At 38.0% G+C, this 20,559-nt stretch overlaps 1 protein-coding gene across 1 annotated transcript in view; it reads right to left on the minus strand.

Annotated features, from left to right (window-relative positions):
• The window catches only part of LOC122806612 (mucin-3A-like), a 90,034-nt gene extending 69,810 nt beyond the window's left edge, over positions 1–20,224 (minus strand). Inside the window, exon 1 of the mRNA XM_044077179.1 lies at positions 12,013–20,224. Within this exon, the coding sequence (XP_043933114.1) occupies positions 12,013–19,962 (7,950 nt within the window). The 5' untranslated portion in view covers positions 19,963–20,224. The remainder of the gene's footprint in view (positions 1–12,012) is intronic.
• Positions 20,225–20,559: the final 335 nt, after the last annotated feature.

The following is a 20,559-nucleotide window of genomic DNA, read 5'->3' on the forward strand; positions in this document are numbered from 1 at the left end:
GTAGGTAGGTACTAGGCTATTGGCTCAAGAGCCTACGTAAGCCTAGCCAACAAGGTTCCCTGGCTTACGCCATCCAAGAAAGTTATTTTCCTGTGCCACTGTCGAGCAGAGACACAGAAGTGATCCTTAGGGTGTATTTCCCTATTTCCCATCCACTCATCAAGATTTTTCTTGAAGAGTGCTAATGAAGAACTTTGCTTGACATAGATGGGTAGCCTGTTCCAGAGTATGGGAAGTCTCTGGGACAGGAATATATCCCTCCAGCATGTCCTATTTATTGTGGTGACAAGGTTTAGGTCCCTAGAGTGTGTAGCTTGGAGGGATTGGGATTTCTTTAGGTGTAGCATGTCCAACAGCTCTGGGTTTGACATAGCTTTGTATGTTAGGCAGAGATCACCTTGGAGTAGGCAATATGCTACGGAGTAAAGGTAGAGTTTTTTGAGGCGGTCAGTGTAGAGCATTTGTTTGAAGCCAGTAATCCTCTTTGTGAGGTACTTCTGTGGCCTTTCCAGCTGCTGCAGATGTCTTGTGAGGTACATTCCAAAAGGGGCATTGTACTCTATAATGGGTCTAATGAGTATCGAGTAGAGGGGAACAATGACCTCTTTTTTCCTGGATGAGAACCCTTTTATGATGAGGTGTGCCACGTAGAAGGACTTTCTGACTACTGTGGCAATGTGACTATCAAAGGAGAGACTACTGTCCACCTGGGTCCCAAGGTCTCTTATCACACATTCAGTGTTAAGTAGATTGCTGCCTATGTGGTAGTTCGTGGGTACAGAGTTTTTACAATGCACTTTTTGGCAATGAGCTTGAGGCCATGGCTCTGACACCAGGCATCTGTCTCTGCGAGGCCCTTCTGTAGGATGTCCACATCATTTGGGGACTTAACTATGGCTCCTAGTTTGCAGTCATCTGCGAACTTCATTAGCCAGAGGCCTTCTGTGTTAGCCTGTACTTCAGAGAAATAGATACCAAACAGAAGAGGTCCCAGATTGGAACCCTGTGGTAATCCACTTGTCACTGCTTTGAGGTCAGATTTGGAGTCTGCAACTTTTACAGTGTGGGTTCTGTCAGTGAGCCAATTGGCAACCCTTTGGGATAGGTTTACTCTTCCTTAAGGAGGATGATTTTGTCCTGTTGTTTATTCCTGATTACATGCAGCTATATAAATGCTTGTATAGCACTTTGTGTAAGTTTGGACATATGTGCCAGTTCCTATGGAGGAGGAGGGGGCTGTGAAGCTGTTTATAACTTATCTCAGGAGGTTGTATACAGTTATGGCCTCCTGCTACTATAATGCAGTTTAAGTAACCAATACTATTGTGAGTATACTCCAAAACTTGCCAGCAGCAGAAGTAATTCCTATCTCAGAAGTAAGCAGTATTCTCACATCTGCATCCTAATGAAGAGGTGGTTTGGACCTAAAATTGCTTCTCAGAGCCATATTATGCTCATGCAGCCAGCTTTGTGTTTGGCATTGTTTGTGTTTTCAGTTTAAAGTTTGCATTCACTGTTAGGCAAAAGTCCATCAATGATACAACCATTATATGTTTCTCACTGACGACTGATTCAGCTAGAAGATGTAATTACATTTGTGAGAGACTGTGTTTTTTCCACAATATAAATAGCTAGGACTAACTTCCTTATTTTCAGAAGCATATTAAAGGGGTGAACACACCATATAAAAAACCTATGCCATCATTTTAAGTCTCTTTTTTCTACTAACAGGGAGATTTTTTTGTGAGACTGCAGTTCTTATTTGAATGCAGTATATTTGTGGGTGTTTGGTGTCATTTGCTTCCATTTTGCTGCAGTTATTATGCACATTTGTTCTACTGTTATTAGGACATTGTACTGAGTTAAACTTAATGAATAGTCTACTTTAAGACAACTAACTCATCTGAACTTGTTTACTGCACTACCCTTTCTGTTTTTACTTGCAGAGGGTTGAAACTATTAAGTTGGCAGCAAACAGCTGAGAAGCAATGCCACTGGTGTAACATTATAAGCACTAATGCACCTAGTGCAGCTACCATTGAGCCGATGGCAGCTGCAGTTTCGGCATTAGGTTCTAGGAATAATGGAGCTCAGTTTCCGGACATCAAGAATTGTATGGCCGATAATTTTTCTTTCTCTCGTCCTACAATGTCTGAAGGCTCAGCCCAACAGTCTGCTGACAAGGACAGTGAGTATGCTGATATTGCTTGTAATTTAAAAACTTTGGACAATTTTCTGGTAAAATTAAAAAAACTCAACTTGAAATTTCTTATTTTCAGGAGTGTCTTAAACATAAAATTATTCCAAAGGATCTGAGACACCACCAATACCCTACAGGGTTGGTAGCAAATTCAGCTTTTCACAAGGACTTGCTTGTGTTATTCGACTGACAGGGTGCGGAACTATTATTATTAATGATCACATTATTCCTTGTTGGTCGAATCTTTAAGCAACCAAGTATCTGAACTTGATGCACTGATTAGACTTGATAAGGAATTTTTTCGTTATAAGTATGAATACACCAGAATGTTCACAAGCATAGATCAATACTTGGACAAACTCAAAAACAACAAAATTAAGAAAATTGACAGGGATGTGAAGGCCTGCAATGGTGGGGTAGCCTATCCCACATCACCTACAGCTCAGGTTTGGCAAGGTCCACCTGGGGTGGCTCAATGTTCAAACCCTGATAGACCAATACCTTCAAAGTCTAGTTGTAATTTTGACAACAACTCTTCCCCTCGGAACAGCTCTCCTGGTACCAGTGTTGCCTCCACTGAGTGAAAGAAGTGAAAAACAGTCGAACAACAACAGGTTGGGCCATTACAACTTGAGATCCAATGACTCCAATAATTTTTTAGGAGCAAGACCAAAACAGGTATCAGGGAGACTGAACCAGAACTCCAAACAGAACTTGAAACAACACAGGAGTTAGTTGTACCATTTCAAGTTTGGCTTTATACTACAGTCACCGGAATGTGTTCCATCTGAATGCATGAATAATTTTTGTACTACTAGAGTAAATGGACATGATGAAGAAAACCTTGGAGATCTTAGGTCACCGGAATGTGACTCATCTGTATGCATGAATGACTCTCTTTCTATTAGTGTGAACGGTCATGATGAGAACAACTTTGAAGGTTTTAGGCTACCTGTTATATTAACGAATGCCGACGGTGACTTTAAGGTTTACAACTATTCTTCTGTAACTATTACACACAAGTTAATTGAGCTCTTTTCTAAGGGATATACATATATTCCCGCCCAAAGATTGGATATGGTCAAAACCATCACTGACATTAAGTTATTTACAAGGAAACGTAATTTTAACTTAATGATGGGTGGTAACATCATGGTTAACAACAATCCCTTTAGAAATTCCAGCGTGTACAATCCTCCCTTACACCCATTATTGCATGTTTTTGAATTAATGTGTGAGGTGGACATCCGTCAGAAATTCAAGTCTGCACATAACTTTTCTACCTTTAGTGTTGAAACTAAAGCTGAAAAGGAGTGCATTGACTTCATTAAACTACGTGATATCCGTATTTGCAAACCCGATAAAGGTGGGGGTTTGGTCATCTTTGATTGTGACGATTACAACGAACGGATGTCACATTTGTTGGATAGTCCATCCTACTCATCCAGTTCAAGATCTGAGACTAATGGTGCTTACAATACTATCAAGAACAGTATTGAGGAAATGTTCATAGAGGGTAGGATCGATCAGAATACCTATAACTATATGTTTACATCATTCCCTAGGTTTCCCTACCTGTTCGGTATACCTAAAATACACAAAGACATCCTTAATCCTCCAATGCGACCATTAGTTGACAGCAGGGGTTCCCCTACGTATACATGTGCAAAAGTAGTGGATGCAGTCTTGCAAAAGTATTTAAGTAAGGTTAACCATATATGCAAAGACTCTTGGTCATTTCTTGATAGAATCAATGGTTTAGATTTTGACACCAGATACAACTTTCTTACCATAGACGTAAAATATCTGTATACATGCATTTCGCATGATATTGCCCTGGAATGGGTTAGAAATTCTTAAAATTTAATGGTGGCACTAACAATGAGTTGGCACTCATCAACGAACTTTTGGATTTGATTCTTGATAACAACTATTTTATTTTTGCAGATAACTTTTATTTGCAGAAAGTTGGGGTTGCAATGGGCTCCCCTTGTGGAGCAAGCGTTGCTAACTCCATTATGGCCCATTGGGAATATCTGTTTGTGTTAAACAACTGTGCCTGTAAGGAAAGATTTATTTATTACACCCGTTACCTAGACGATATTTTCATATTACTAGACAGCGATAGTACAATCAGTGATAAGGTTATCGAATATTTCAACAAGTCTACACAGTTTTTCCAATTTACATCTACTTTTAACACCGAGGCCATAGCTTATTTGGATATCATGCTAAATAAAGATATATCAATTCAAAAATTTACGGCCAAAATTCATAGAAAGAGTACGTATTCTAACTCTCTTTTACATTATTCTAGTTGCCACCCCCATCATCAGAAACGGGCTGTAGTTAAGGGACAGCTGGTGAGGGCTGCTCGTATGGTTACTCTAGACAATGATTTTCATGCGGAATGTTCCTTTTTAAAGAACATGTTTCTCCACCAGGGTTACCCAGATCAAATGGTTAACATTATTGATGAAGTCTCAACGAAACACCTGAGACGTGTCTATACACCGATACTTGATAGTGCATATACACAATACCAACACGAGGACACTAATGTTACAACACAAGATGCCAACAGACCCCCTGCGTTTAATACACAAGATCCTTCACTTATTACAACGTACAACATTAATAGTAAAGATTGTTTTTATATTTTGTGTAAAAACTGGGCAATTTTTAGGAGTGATCCTAGCGTTTTCCAAAGGGTAGGTGACCGACCTATGGTAATTTATAGGAAAGCTAAAAATCTTAAAGCATTTTTTGAACAGCATAAACCGAGTCCAAGTAGGACTGTTGGCATGTATAAATGCCAATCTTGTAGTTTATGCCAATACATTATAGAAGCTAATAGATTCACTGTGCATGACCAACAGTGCACCCTGAAGTATAGAATTAACTGTAATTCCAGGATGATTATTTATTTAGCTCAGTGCCAGTGTTGTTTAGCTTTTTATATTGGCAAAACGGAGAGGCGTCTCCGTGATCACCTCTATGAGCACATTTATGCTATTAGAAAAAATAAACCTGAAAACGCTTTGGCTAAGTACATTTGTTCTAACCCTGATCATAGTTTTAAATTTATAGCAATTGATCAAATTTGCCAGACCCCTAAAGGTGGTCCAGTAGGTTTAAAGTTGGAAGAACTCGAACTTACTTGGCAGATTAGACTAAATGCATACACTGTGCCTGGTCTGAATGAAGGCTGTTCCATTAGTAGTATATTGAAGCTTAAAAGTTTAACAAGATGACATTGTCTAAGTCTATAATTAATTTTCAACTTGTTTTTAGTGTTCAGAATTTTGAGCACCTGTTTATATATTTATTTTGTGCTATGGGTATCTGTATAGGAAATGGTTATATCATGAATTATATTTTGTACTATAGGTGATGTTAGCGGTCGGTTCTCTTTAAATGCCCCTTTCTTATTTAAATGGACGTTACTTATTTATATTGCTTAATTGAGTGTTTAATTGTTTTAAGTATTTAAGGTTTGTATCATTGATACTATTTGTCTGATGAAGTTTGTCTATTTTATTCAAACAAAAAGTGCTTTACTTTATTAAAGTTTTAATTTTTTCGTTGCTCCTGGTGCTGCTGTCCTGCTATTGTTCCTGTTTTGTGGAGTTAACATTATAAGCGACATGAAAAGGCATTACTGCAGTTCACTGTTTTCCATGATTGCCCATTTTCCATCACAAATCAGTACTGCACATGATAGGTGGCTACCTGTCTTTGATGGTCTAGCAGGAATAGAATGTGTGTGAAAGTTACTGATCATTAATATAATGGCTCAGTGAGTAGCATTATCACCTTGCAGCTCATGGTTCTGGTTGAGTTATTGGCTGTAGCTACTTCTGTGTGAAGTCTGCATGTTCTCCCTGTCTCCATATGATTTTATCCATGTGCTTAGGTTTTGTCCTTCACCCCAAAGACATGGTGTGGGTCAGAAGCATGGTTCAGCCAGCGCCCTGTGCCAGTACCATGAACCAGAACTCCACCCCCTCAGCTCTTCAAACAAAAAGCAATCAGCTTACTACAGATCCATGCTCACCCACTGAACAGCAAAAAAAAATGGATGTTCCTCTAGCCAGGTGGCCAGATGACAACATGCACCTCCCTTCCTGTTGAGCCATTCAGGTCCCATTTTTATGCCCTGACCCTCCTCCATTGCATTCATACCTGAGCCCTGTAGCACTCCATTTGTGATCTAAACTGTAGCAACTACTTGCTACATTGTAGCAAACAGTTTGCTACAGTTTAAAAGTCTAAGAAAATATCTTCTGCTCTTCAGAGCTCTGTGTAGGCAGGGTATAAACTGTAGCCAATGTTTCTGGTAGTCAAAGTAGTACATTGTATGACCTGCATTGTAACTTATTCCAAAGGCTGGTAATATTTTGAGCTAGCAACCTATCTCTAGGGTGTCTTGTTTATTTGTCGGTCTAGTTTTAGGTCCATGGCATGGGTGTTTGCAGAGCAGCCACTCTTTTTGCAAAGAAATAGGAGGTCAGATAGAACTGGGTTTTGATCGCTCAAGAGGCAAGACATAGGTCACTTTGAAGGAAGTTGTAGGTTACAGAGTTTAAGGACAGTCGTGCTGATCTATCAAGATAGTTGAGGGATTCAAGACCTTAATTTCCTTGTTTAAATATCTTTAGTATCCTTCAGTTGAGTGATATGCTTGGAATTATAAATACCAAAGGAGGCATTGCATTCAGTGATGGGTCTGATAAGGGAAGACTACAGTGACTGAATGATCTCTTTGTATATTGATGATATTCCCTGGGAAATGAACTGAGCCATATCAAAGGATTTCCTGGCAATAGTAAAGATATGATTATCGAATGAGAGAGAATTGTCCATGTAAGTACCCAGAAATACTATGACAGTATCTGTCTGAAGATAAATACCATCTATATCATATGAGGTGGGAACAGAGTGTTTGCTGAGTACTGCTATTCTGCACTTTTTTGCATTTTTAGCATGAGGCCATTTTCAAAATATCATTATATGTGCATATTTCAGCTCTTGCTGAGCTGTTTAGTATCAGTGGATGAACAGATTACAGTACCCAGCTTTCAATCAGGGGAGTAGCCAGAGAATTTAGTTTTGTACTTGTGCGCTGTTATTGCTACCCACCAACCCACCTGACATTTAAAAATTTGACACATTACTCCCCAGCAGTTAACAAATGTTTGTATCACTATCCTATAAAACCATTAAATGTATATTTTTCCAGTCTATGTAACTCTTATTGGAGGCATTAATTAAGATACTTGTAAACATAGTATTGCCTTAAAAAGCCATAATTTTTCCTAATATCTAGAAAATTGTACTTAGTACAGTAGAAAGAGTATACCCAGCTACCCCTTGTTTTCAGTCATCAGCAAATGTGCTCAAACTATTACTAGGATATTAGATAGGATGCCTGCAAAATAAACTCCAAAACAGAGAGATATAAGCATTGATCCCTGTGGAACCACACTAGTTACAAATTTACATTCAGAGAAGGTGCCAACAACTTTCACAACTTGGAATTTGCTGAATATCCAATTTACAATCCTCCAGGTAGCATAAGGTTTACAATAATATAAACATTGGGTATAGTATCAAATGCCCTGGCCAGGTCAAGATAAGCAGTTTGCACTGAATGACATCAATACCCTCTGTATCTGTCAACTGTTCAAATTTTTGCAGAATGTTCAAATTTTAGCCTCATATTTTTGATCTCTTCCTTAAAAAAATGTTGGTTTGCTGGCAAATCACTAAGGATTGAAGTCACTAAATAATGACACACATTTGAGTTTCAGACTTTATATCCTTCACAAAATCCATGCTAACATAAATCATGATATTCCAGCAAATGTATAGGTTTATAAGAACAATATTTAAAATCTAACCTTATTTTTGACCTTTGTCCCCACATTATTTAAGCCTTTGTCCAGGATTTTTGTGTTAAGAGGTTGAAAGGAATGTCTGTAAGCTTTTCAAAGAAGTCTACTAGGTTCAAAAGACAGGACTTAATCCTTCTCAAAACTATTCTGATGAGGGTCTGAATTAGTTGTCTATGACTACAGAAATCAGTTCTACTATTATATGCTCCATGGTTTTGCATATAATGCTGTTGAGACCAATGGACCTGTAATTACTCTGTGTAGGAGAGCTACAGTGGCTGTTCTCCAAGCATGTTTAACTTATTTATCAACAACCTAAACACAACAAAGAGGCCACCATAGTACAATATGCCAATAACTTCACTCTAATATATACTGCTAGGACACTACCCATGCTCCAAACATTTACTCAGAAATCCTTCTCCTCCACAGAAGTTTACTTGACATCTACAATTGCTCTTTAATATACTGTCATCCAACAAGATCAAATACACAGAAGTGGTATCCCACACCAGTCTACTAGGTGTGATTATAGACCACCTGAAATTTGATAAAATAAGTAAGTCTCTATTTTACTCACAATTAATTACAACATTCAAACAACTGTAGAGCCCTGAAAAATTCCCATCTCTTCACTCCATCATTCAACCTTACACTACTAAGAGACCTTCTACGCTCCACTGACAAATAATTACTCTCCATAACTAAACCTAACAATAAAGGATTCACAGTGTATTGCTAATAACTGGAAAACCATCCATCTCCACTTAAGAACAGTCTGCCACCTGAAAGACGTTAAATGTAAATACCAACTAAAGCAGCACGTGATAGGTAAATGGTTCTCCACCTGCACCACCCTGGTTAAACTAGTGCTAATACAGCTAAATGAATTTTTGCCATAACTCTGTGCTGCACAAAACCTAATGTACTGTTATCACAACTATACCCTCCTCTGTCATCTCATCACCTTTATCTTCCTTGTCCTCTTCCCCTCCTTCCTTTCTTTAGGCGGCTCTAACTCTTTATCTTGTCTTCCTATGTCATGGAGTTCTTAAAGTAACATATATTCTTACATAAAACCTGACAATCTGTGCATATTGATGATACTGCACTGTTTATATTCCCCTGTACTTTAAAATAAATGTGTTCATAAACAGCCCACTTAACTAGTATTTTTAATCAAAACTGCGTATAAATCATGTAACTGATGCCAAGGATGTCTAAACAACTGAGTTGTTGCTCATGACTGAAAATGACTGATGAAATAATGCAAATGATGTCCACTGTGTCTTTATAATGGAGCCATTCTCCCCGCTCCTCAGATGAAAAGGGCACTGCTGAGTTAGACTTTCCAGATAAACACGTGCCAATAAATACATAAATAAATAAATATATTGGGAACAAACTGCATGGAAAGCCTGAGGATGAACTGTTTAAGAAAAGGCAAAGATAGTGCATAGTTGTCACTGAAGAGAATGTAGTCAGATATGTTCTGTGGTCCCATGGAAGCATTATTTTTAGCCTTTGACAGGGATTCTAAAATTTGTTTCACTATGATTTCAGGGAAAACTAAATTTTAAGGGTTATTGGGAAGGATGTGAGAAAGCAGCATAAAGTTTGCACTAATGAATTTGTGATATCATAGATGAGTTCAGAGCATTGTTAGACATTACTTCTTAATTTCCTGACATAACTAACGAAAGGCTTGTAGTTTCCTTTGGGATCTGCAGCAACCTTGCTCACAATCTGCTTTACATTTTCTAATAATACTCTTTAAGTTCCTTACTGGCATATTTCATTGTGGTCTTGCGGTAAGGAAATGGGGATTACTTAAAATTTTTCATTATTTTCTTTCTTTTGTTATAAAGTTTATTAATAATGGAGTTCCAACAGAGATGTTTATTCCTGAATTAACCATTGTATTTATGGTGAATAGGTACTGACTCTTCTATGCAGCTGTTTAGGGACTGGTAAAATGTGGAAGTCATTGCTGCAGTCCTCTCAGTAGGATCCATATGCAAGCTATTGTTGGGAACTTTGCATAGGCCTTTTACAAGATGAAGTAGGTTTACCCTAGTGAAGTCCCTAAAGATATTCTCATTTGGTAGAGGAGTGGTACCATTAAGCCTGATACAAAAGACCAATAACTTGTGGTCAAATTTATCCAGGTATGATGAGATATAGAGTGGGGCACAGGAGAAGCCTAGGCTGGTAATGACCAGATTAAGGATATTAGAGCCTCTAATGGATAGTTTTACAATTTGCTCCAATGCACTAGCATTAACAAAGTCTAGGAAACACTGAGTATATAAATTTTTAGAGACATTAGTGTGATATGTAATGCCTGTGTAATTGAAGTCCTCTTGCCAGTAGGTATTTGGTTTGATACTTAACCCCTCAGTTGTGATAAGGTAATTTTTCTTATCTTTGAGAGCCATTGATGCTGCACATAGTCAACTTCCTCTTGTTTTGTCTGACTGATCATGTGTAAAAACATATCAAGAGTCTGAATGATTGAACATTACTTGCTTATTCGATTTTGTTTACTGGGAAAGTCCAACTGAGTTACATTGCCTATTTTCTTATGTGCAAGATTGTGATACAGTGGGGATTGGAAATTTGCCCTTTTCCTACTGTATTATGATGTCAAAATTGGTAAATAGATAGATAGATAGATAGATAGATAGATAGATAGATAGATAGAAAGATAGATAGACAGACAGATAGATGGATAGATCACTAATGGAATGTGTGGAGAATGCCAGTGCGGGATTGCCCCTGCCCACAAAAATCTTTTATTGATTTATTTATTTATTTCAAATATTTTACATTCTTTTTAATATCTTTTTTATAGTTTGAGCACTTGACATAGATTGATTCACTTTAGAAAAGGCTTATTTTCCAAAAGCAAGGCATTACATGTCATCCTGCTTGGGTTTTATTTAAATATATTTAGGCATTACATGTCATCCTGCTTGGGTTTTATTTGAATATATTTAAATACTTTCTGCACTTCCTAACAAAAGCATTTTGCTGTTTATTAATAAAGTTTCTATTTTTATTCTAAAGAACTTATATGGTATGACGTTCAAAATATTTAAAAGAAAATAGTGGAATAATGGCAGAGTTGCACTAAATTATTAATTTAGAAACAAAAAACACACAGTTCCAGTGGATGTTCAAGAAAACCAGAACCCACTGAAAAAAATGCAGGAAGGCTACACAAAAAAAAAAATCAGCCTCAGTTGTGCATGATAAACTGTTTAATGATTTCATCCCAGCAATTAACAGGACTTCATCACAAACAAATACAAGTTTATTTTTTTCCCCTGCAGAAAATTATTAATTTAGAGAAGGGGAAGAGATGGGCATTTGGGCTGTAGACCAAAGATCAAAGAATAAGGACTTTAATTATAGCTATTCAAGACTGTATTTCAGACTCAGACTGGCTCTGGTCAGCATTTCCCTCCACAAATGCGTTACTGTCCCCAGCTGTGGTCACCTATATATAGGTACTGTACTGGATAATGCTGCTACCTTCCTTCTTGGATGGATGTAATAATCCCATATACAATGTTGTGAAGTACACATAGCTTTTGTACCTGCCAATCCCCCTAGAATATTCCTCTTTTCAGATTGTCACTTACAGCTACATTGGTGGTTCCAGAAAAAGAGAGTGCACAGTTGGTTCATAAACCATGCGTGTGCATGTGTGGGTTATTAAATGGAGGACTTATCCTGCACAATTGCTTCTTAGGTCTTTCCCTGACCCACCACTGTTGCTTCTACTTTTGTAACTAAATGACAAGCTCTGCTTAAGGCATAGCATGTGCTATACATAGGAGTGGTCTAGTATGCCTGCATCAGCAAAACAGAATGTTAGAAAGCATGCATGAAGAATAATTTTCTACTTACCGCACTTACGACTACAGAAGAAAAACTTCTCACTTTCACAGCAATAAATAGTCTGAGCTTTTGAGGAGTAGGAGACATTGAAGGACAGCCTGTTTGTTTTGCTGAAGTGGCAGTACTTGTAAAATTATGATATGGTGTTGTCGGTATTAAGCCACTGGTTGTGGCATTAGCAGAAAATGTTGTACCATATGAAAACGTTGGACTACATGTTGTTATTCCAGTAGCCAGGCTAGTGTAACCCAATGCTGAAGAAGAACTTAAAAAGACTGGTTTACTTGTCATTGTAGTAAACAAACTAGTTGGTAATGAGCTGCTAGTTATGGTTCTTGTTATTAAACTAGTAAAACTGGCAGACCTAGCAGGTATGCTTGTTGCATTTTGTAATTGATTCGCTGATGTTGACTCTGTAAAGAGGGTCATTGATGTGCTAGATGAGGAAGATGTTTCAAAAGTGTGTGATGAAGTAACATGAGTTGCTCTTTCTGGGTCACTTGCAGTAGCTTTATTTTCTTGAGTTGTTGCTGTCATATCAGATGCTGACTTAATATCAGTGGCCATTGAGGCAGTTATGTTTAAAATGTCTGACGTGATATCCAAGACCGATACATTTGCAGCTGTTGGAGTGATTCCTGTAGTTGCTTCTTTCAGTGTATTCTGAGTTGTAATAATTAATGGATTCTGTACTGTAGTTGTTTCTGGGTTAGTCATAAGTACTGTAACATTATAGGATACATGACTCAAAGTCACTGATGGGTTTGAACTAGTCAAAGGGGTAACATCATGAAATGTGTGGCCCAGTGTTGTTGATGGTTCTGAGTTAGTCAGAAGTGTTGTAACATCCTGAGATGTGTGACCTGGAGTCATTGATGGTTCTGAATTAGTCAGTAGTGTTACAACATCATGAGATGTGTGACCCATTGTTGCTGATGTTTCTGAATTACTCAGAAGTGTTGTAACAACATGAGATGCGTGACCCAAAGTTGTTGATATCTCTGAGTTAGTCACAAGTATTGTACCATTCTGAGATGTATGATCCAGGGTTCTTGGTCTTTCTGAGTTAGTCAGAAGTGCTGTAACATCACGAGAGGGGTGACTAAAGGTTGTTGTTTCTAAGTTAGTCGGAAGTGTTGTATCACCATTAGAGGAATGGAACAAAGTCATAGATGGAACTGATGTAGCAATTAATTTAGCAGTACTTACGTCTGTTACTCTTAATGATACATTAGAACTTTTAGTCGTCTGTGGTTCTACTGAAACAGTTTTGATGACAGTAGAATAGCTGTCTGCTGATATAAAAGAGCGAAGAGTTGTAGCAATATCTAGAGTACCTTGTACAGTGACAGCACTTGCGGATGTGGTAAGTTCAGTGGCACTAAAAGCTGGTCTGTCAGTAACTAATGATGCAAAAGATGCAATGCCTAAAGAACTCAAGGTGGAAATAGTTTCTAGTGATGTCACTGTGGTCTCATTTATTGTGGTAGCACTGGTCATCGCTGGGATAGAGATGTCAGTAACTGCAGGACTACAGATAATAGACGGACTTGTCAAATGATTTGTTATTGTTGTTTCAGTTGGCAACCCAGTGAACTTAACAGATGTGATTGCCCCTGTGGAGCTTGAGGAATGTACATCAGTAACTGAAAATATAGTATCAGCAGTGGTTAAAGCGGAGGATGCCACATGCAATGGTGAGCTTGTCAATGCTATTTTTGTTGATTCTAGAAGAGAGGAGAAGTTAGTAGTTGTGCTTTCTCCTGTTACAGTTGGTACAACTGTGGCTGTGTCCAAAGTCGAAATCGAAACAAGAAAAGTAGTAAGCACTGACGTGCTTATAGCTGCTGTTAGCAAACTAGATTGATTAGGAGTTGTGGTAAATTCTGTTATCTCTGGAACTAACGTACCTCTTGAGGTCCTGGTGGCAGCTGTAATGGACAGATCTTTTATATCAGCAGGTGTACTGAATGTGACTAGGGATGTAGAGAGGGTGGGAGTGGCAACAGTGGTTACAGATGAAGTTAGCACAAATGCTCTACTTATAGCTGATGTTTCTTTTGACATTTGTTCACTTTCTAAAGTAACTGCTGTGCTAAAATCACCTGCAGATATAAAACTTGTGTCAGTAACTGACAATGTCCCACTAAGAGTCACACTCAGTGGAGAACTTGCATGGGTAGCTATTTTAGTCAACCAGGAAGAGTCAGAAGGTGTGCTGGATTCGCTAATCACTGAGACAGATGATGTAAGCAATGGCATGCTCGAACTTAATGTATCAGCTGACATCTCTGAAAATGATGTCTCAATGCTCACACTAGATCCACTTAGAGGTGTAACTATGCTATGGGTAATTGATGAAGTACTGATGATAGTTGTGCTTAAATTCTTGGCAAAGTCTGTAGCCCTTCCTAATGTTGTCAGATCTGTAGAATCCTGGAAAGTATTTGCATTACGAGGAAGTGAAACAAACGAAGTAAGAAGTGGTGTTAAACCTGAAACCGCTGTATCCAGTGATCTTGCTGTAGATGTTGCATGAGCTGATGTCACTGTGGGTGTTATATCGTGGATTGTGACAGAGTCACTTACAGGTGGAAATGAGGTATCAGCAACTGATAAGGAACTACTTCTAGTTGTACTTAAAATATCGGTTAAGCTTGTAACAGCATCTACTGTGGAGGGAGCTGAAGAGGTCCAGGATGTGTCTGTATAAGCAACAGTAGAAATTAAGGAAGAAGAAAACCATGGTACAATGGAAGTGACATTTTCTGCTGATGTCACCGTAGTTGATACATCAATGGTTGTGGTCGATCCCATTACAGAAGGAACCAAGGTTTCAGTATTGCTCATGGAGACACCCAAGTTGTTAGTCACAGCTGTGGTTGCCCCTGATCCAGTCAGAGCAACAGACTGAGTAGGTATGCTATTGTCAGTGCCAGCGGAGACAAAGGAAGAATTAAGAGATGACACAGATGGAGTTCCTATTTCTGCCGATGTTAGCAGAGTAGACAAACTCATAGTCTTGTTAGATTCTGTTAGACCTAAAGCAGATGTACTTGTAACTGAAAATGCCTCACTTGTAGCTTTACTAAATGAAACTGGAAGACTTGTAGTAGGTAACATGGTCTGAGTTTCAGACATAATAACAGTGTTGCTGTCACTGACAGCAGAAACAGATAACGTTGTACGCAATGGCAAGTTTGGAGTTACTGTTGCTGAAGATGTCAGCAAAGTAACCAGGCTGGCAGCTGTATTAGAGTCTGTTACAGCTGCAGTAGATGTATCAGTAACTGACAATGTCTCACTAGCAGTTGTACTAAATGAGATAGGAAAATTTGTAGTTGCTGGAAACATGGTCTGAGCTGTTGATCCTGACAGTATATTTATATTAGTAACAGATGAAACTGTGAGCAAAGTTGTACTGAGAGTTTCCGTTTCCTCAATTCTTGGATACATTGTTAGGACACCAGTAGTGACAGCTTCGGTTATGGATGGAACCAAAGTACTTGTAACGTTTTCTGAACTGCTAACCTTTGCATTTAAACTATCTGTTACATCAGTAGCCATCTGCGATGTAAGAAATGTAGAGTCCTGATATCTGTCAGCATAAGTGTAACTGAAAACAGAAGAGTTAAAAGATGAAGATATACCTGTACTAGTTGTATCTGTTAATCTTACTGTAGATGATACGTTAACAGATGAAGGTTTACCTGCAGTAATTACTTCTGTTGATGTCATTGTAGATGATATGTCAGGAAATGTACTCAATTCTTTTACATGTGGAATTAATGTATTAGTAACTAATAGTGTTCTGGTAATAGCTGTTCTAGATTCTGTAACAGCTGGAGAAATGACATCTGTAACTGATAATGTCTCTGTATTAGCTGTACCAGCTGAGACAAGAAAACTTTCATTTGTGGGTAAAACGGTACGAGTTATAGTAATATTATCTGTGTTGGTGTCAGTTACAGCAGAAATAAAGGAAGTACTAAGTGATGACATGCCTGGAATTACTGTTGTTGCTGATGTCAGCAGAGTTCCTTGTCTAGTGGCTAAGGTAGATTCAGTTAAATCTACAACTGCTGTATCTGTTACTAGCGATGTCTCAGTGAAAGTTGTACTAAATGAGATGGGAAGACTTGTTGATAACATAGTCTGAGGTGCAGGTACAGTAGCTGTGCTGGTGTGAGTGACAGCAGAAACAGAAGTACTAAGTGATGACATGGCTGGGGATACTGTTGTTGCTGATGTCAGCAGGGTGCCCAGGCTAGTAGTCATGTTTGTGTCTGATTCAGTGCCAAAAGATGTATCTGTAACTGACAATATCTCACTAACAGTTGTGCTAAATGAGGTAAGAAACTTTGTAGCTGTTGGTAATTTGGTCTGATATGCTGATTCAGTGAGTATACTGGCAACAGTGATAGATGAATCTGTGACCAAAGATGTGCCAACAGTTGCTATTTCTTCACTTCTTGGAGACATTGTTTGGGTAACAATTGTGAAAGATTCAGTTACAGATGGTACCACTGTAAAGGAAATAAAGGAAGTACTAAGTGACGTTGGCTGTCCCATTGTTAGAGAGCCACTAGTTGAAGTAGTGATTTGGAAGTTGGTGTTAGAGGAAACACTTGGATGTGTTGCTAATTCACCAGATAGCAGGGATGTGGTGGCAGTGGAAGTATTGGCTTCATTAATGACAGAAAATAAAGACAAAAGTAAAGATGAACTTTGAGCCACAGTTTCCAATGCTGCTGACATTTTTGCTGCGCTAATGGATGTGTTGAACTGTGCTGTAGATGAAGCAGATTTCTCTGTCACTGATGAAGTGCTTATAACAGAAGAGTTTATGACTGGACTCAATGTGGTATTCATATCCACTGATGTTATAAATTGATTATTTGTATTTGTTTTAATTTCAGGACTAAGTGAAGAAAGTTTATCAGCAGTGATGCCTATCGTTGTTTTAAAATTTGATATTGTAGTTTTAAATTCAGTGGCTGAACCAGTTTTAGGGGTAGCTGAAAGCGAGGAGATAATCATAGGGGCAGAACCCATAGAAAGACTAGCAGAAGTAGTCGTATGAGGGATTGATAGCACTGATGTAAATTTAACAAAATTGCTAGATTTAGGGGTTGCCAAAGAAGATAATTCAGTTGCAGAAGAAGTGCAGATTATATTCGGATTAAATGACGGAGTAAGGGTAGCAATAGTTTCTAAACTGACTGGAAAAATGACAGGGCTACTTGTGGTTCTACTTTCAGATGTGGTTTTTACAGAGTTTTCCATTTCAGATATAGCAGTGAAAACAGTTGGTTTAGCTGAATCATTAGCATTTGTTGTCTGTAATAATCCAGTCAAACTTGCAATGCTGGGCATTGTTGCAGGCTCTGTAATTAAAGTAGCAGATGCAGTACTATATGAAAGGTTTGAAACTGTACTTGGAGACATTTTTGTCTGCAAAAACTCAGTCCTGGCAGACATATTCATTTCTATCTTTGGAGTAGAAGGACTATTTTTAACAGATGTAAAGTATGACATACCTACAAAATTTGTTGTGTTTAAGGTTCTTGCACTTTCTTGTAAGGTTCTTGCACTTTCCAACAGTTTTGGCAAAGTTGTTAAACCATTCAAAGTGATATTCTCAAAACCAGAAGAATTAGATAGACTATTTATTGTGGAAGTACTGAAAAGATCAAGGTTTTGTGCAGTATTCACAGTGTTTGTACTCGGTTTTAGAGGAAGAGATGTGATGCCAACAGATGAAGTAGTTACAGACGCTGGTTGTAAGAACCTGCCTGTTATTCCTGATGTACTGGTAATTGTGTCACTAACTGAAGTACTATGTAAAGGATTTATTTCACTAAAGGCAGATGTTTTAACATCAGTTATGGTCATAGCTATTGTAGTTAGAGGGGCATTTGATGATGTAGATAGTGAATTATTAGAACTGGTTGGATTTATTTCTGGATTCATTGTTGCTCCTGTTTCTAGTAATGTTTGCAAAGATGTAATCCCTGAAAGAAATAACCCTCCTATTGTGGTTGCAGCTGTGGTGGTAGCTGTGTCACTAACTGAAGTACTATGTAATGAAATTGTTTCTATGAAGGAGGAAGTTGTAATGTCAGTTATAGTAACAGCTGTTGTAGTCAGAGGGACATTTGGTGAGGTAAGTGGTGAATTATCAGAACTGGTTGAATTAATGTCTGGTTTCATTGTTGTTCCTGTTTCTAGTAATGTTTGGAAGGATGTAATCCCTGAAACAAATTCTCGTTCTGTTGTGGTTGCAGTGGTGGTAGTAATTGTGTCACTAACTGAAGTACTATGTAATGAAATTGTTTCTATGAAGGAGGAACTTCTAGTATCAGCTATAGTAACAGCCATTGTAGTTAGAGAGACATTTGGTGATGTAACTGGAGAATAATCAGAACTGTGTGGATTAATATCTGGTTTTATTGTTGTTCCTGTTTGTAGTAATGTTTGCAAAGATGTAATCCCAGAAAGAAATTCTCCTCCTGCTGTGGTTTCAGTTGTGGTAACTGTGTCACTAACTGAAGCACTATGTAATGGAATTGTTTCTTTAAAGGAAGAAGTTGTAATGTCAGTTATAGTAACAGCTGTTGTAGTCAGAGGGGCATTTGGTGATGTAAGTGGTGAATTATCAGAACTGGTTGAATTAATGTCTGGTTTCATTGTTGTTCCTGTTTCTAGTAACGTTTGGAAAGATGTAATCCCTGAAAGAAGTTCTCCTCCTATTGTGGTTGCAGTAGTGTTAGTAATTGTTTCACTATCTAAAGTACTTTGCAATGAAATTGGTTTTTGAAAGGAGGAAGTTGTAATGTCAGTTATAGTAACAGCTGTTGTAATAAGAGGGACATGTGTTGATGTAACTGGTAAATTATCAGAACTGGTTGGATTTATGTCTGGTTTCATTGTTGTTCTTGTTTCTAGTAATGTTTGCAAAGATGTAACCCCAGAAAGAAATTCTCCTCCTATTGTGGTTGCTGTTGTAATGATAACTGAAGTACTATGTAATGTAACTGTTTCTTTAAAGGAGGAAGTTGCAGTAATAGCTGTTGTAGTTAGAGGGACATTTGTTGATGTGACTAGTGAATTATCAGACCTGGATGAATTAATGTCTGGTTTCATTGTTGTTTCTGTTTGTAGTAATGTGTCCTTGGATGTAATCAATGAAAGAAGTTTTTGTCCTTCACTGGAAGTTGCTGATATGTCTGAAACAGGAGACATGCTTAAGAGATTTATATTTGCATGTGCTGTTGTTGTGAGTGTTGTTTCAGTTACTGCAGATGTGTGGATGAGTGTTGTGTTCAACAGTCCAGTGATATTTGTGCTGTAACTTGATATCAACATAGTGACATCACTGGTGCTGACAGCCTCTGTGACTGTCATCAAGGGCAAGCTGTAAGTATTTGGTGTAGCTTTTGTTTCATATGAAGAAATTGACTGCAGATCACCTTTAGTGTATGCAACTGTTTCATTCTGAGTGGCATGTAGGTTTGCTGTCATTGTTGCTTGAAAAGCTGTGGAATTTTTGTTAATGCTATTAGCAGTAGAGGAATCTGGTACAGTAACCAAATTTGTGGAAAAAACAATTGGTGTTGAGGCAGTCAGAGTTGTCTGTAATGTTTCAGATAGAATTGTTGAATTGGTGATGGTGCTTATAACTGTTGTCGTAATATAATTCCTAGGTATTGTTCCTGTTTGTATGGCTGTCAGTAAAGTTGTGACATTAATAGTTGTGTTGCTCTCAGTCATAGCCGGGGAAGATGAAACAGTAAAGTGACTAGTTGCTGTTAATGGACTCATAAATGATGAAGAGGAAGGAGTGCTCATGAGATCACTTTTAAGTGTTGTCTGTGATGTGGCACTTGCAGATATATCCATAACATGTTCGGTTACACTAGTAGGAGCTAGCACATTTGTGCTGCCTATGCCTGTCATTCGACTTGAAACGTTAGGTGATTGGGAAGTGTAACTCAGTCCACTGGAATCAGAGTCATTTGTTACTGACAGACTACTTTCTGACTTTGTTGACCATGGGAGTGTGTTTCGTGCAGCAGTAGAAGAAGTAGAGACTATCACAAAAGGTGTAATTGCATTAGTTGTAAATATGGCAGTTTGTGCTGTTACTCCTGTTGATGTTGTTAGAGTTGGAGGGCAATATGTTATAATGTCCTGCGCAAAACCACTATAGAAACCTACTAAAAAGAAAACAAAAATAAAGTTAGTTGGTGGAGTAAATTGCTCACCACACATACAGAGCATACTGGCATTGTTCTATCTACATTACTACCCTGTTGTATGTATTATTACTATGACAACTGTATAGTATGTGATAGTAAATATTAAAACTAATAAGGACACTGTACTTCACCGGTACTTGCCTCACAATGCTACATCATGAAAGACTGCAATCATTTTACTTAATCCTTCTTCTACAGTTTGTGTCTTCTGAAGATGACTGAATTTGGTGCAAAAAACATGTTATTGCAACAATATATACTATATTGCAATCACTGGTGGAAAAAAATTAACTGG

The sequence above is a fragment of the Protopterus annectens genome, chromosome 7.part0, assembly GCF_019279795.1.
Source record: "Protopterus annectens isolate FY-2018-M chromosome 7.part0, PAN1.0, whole genome shotgun sequence".
Lineage (NCBI taxonomy): Eukaryota > Metazoa > Chordata > Ceratodontiformes > Protopteridae > Protopterus > Protopterus annectens.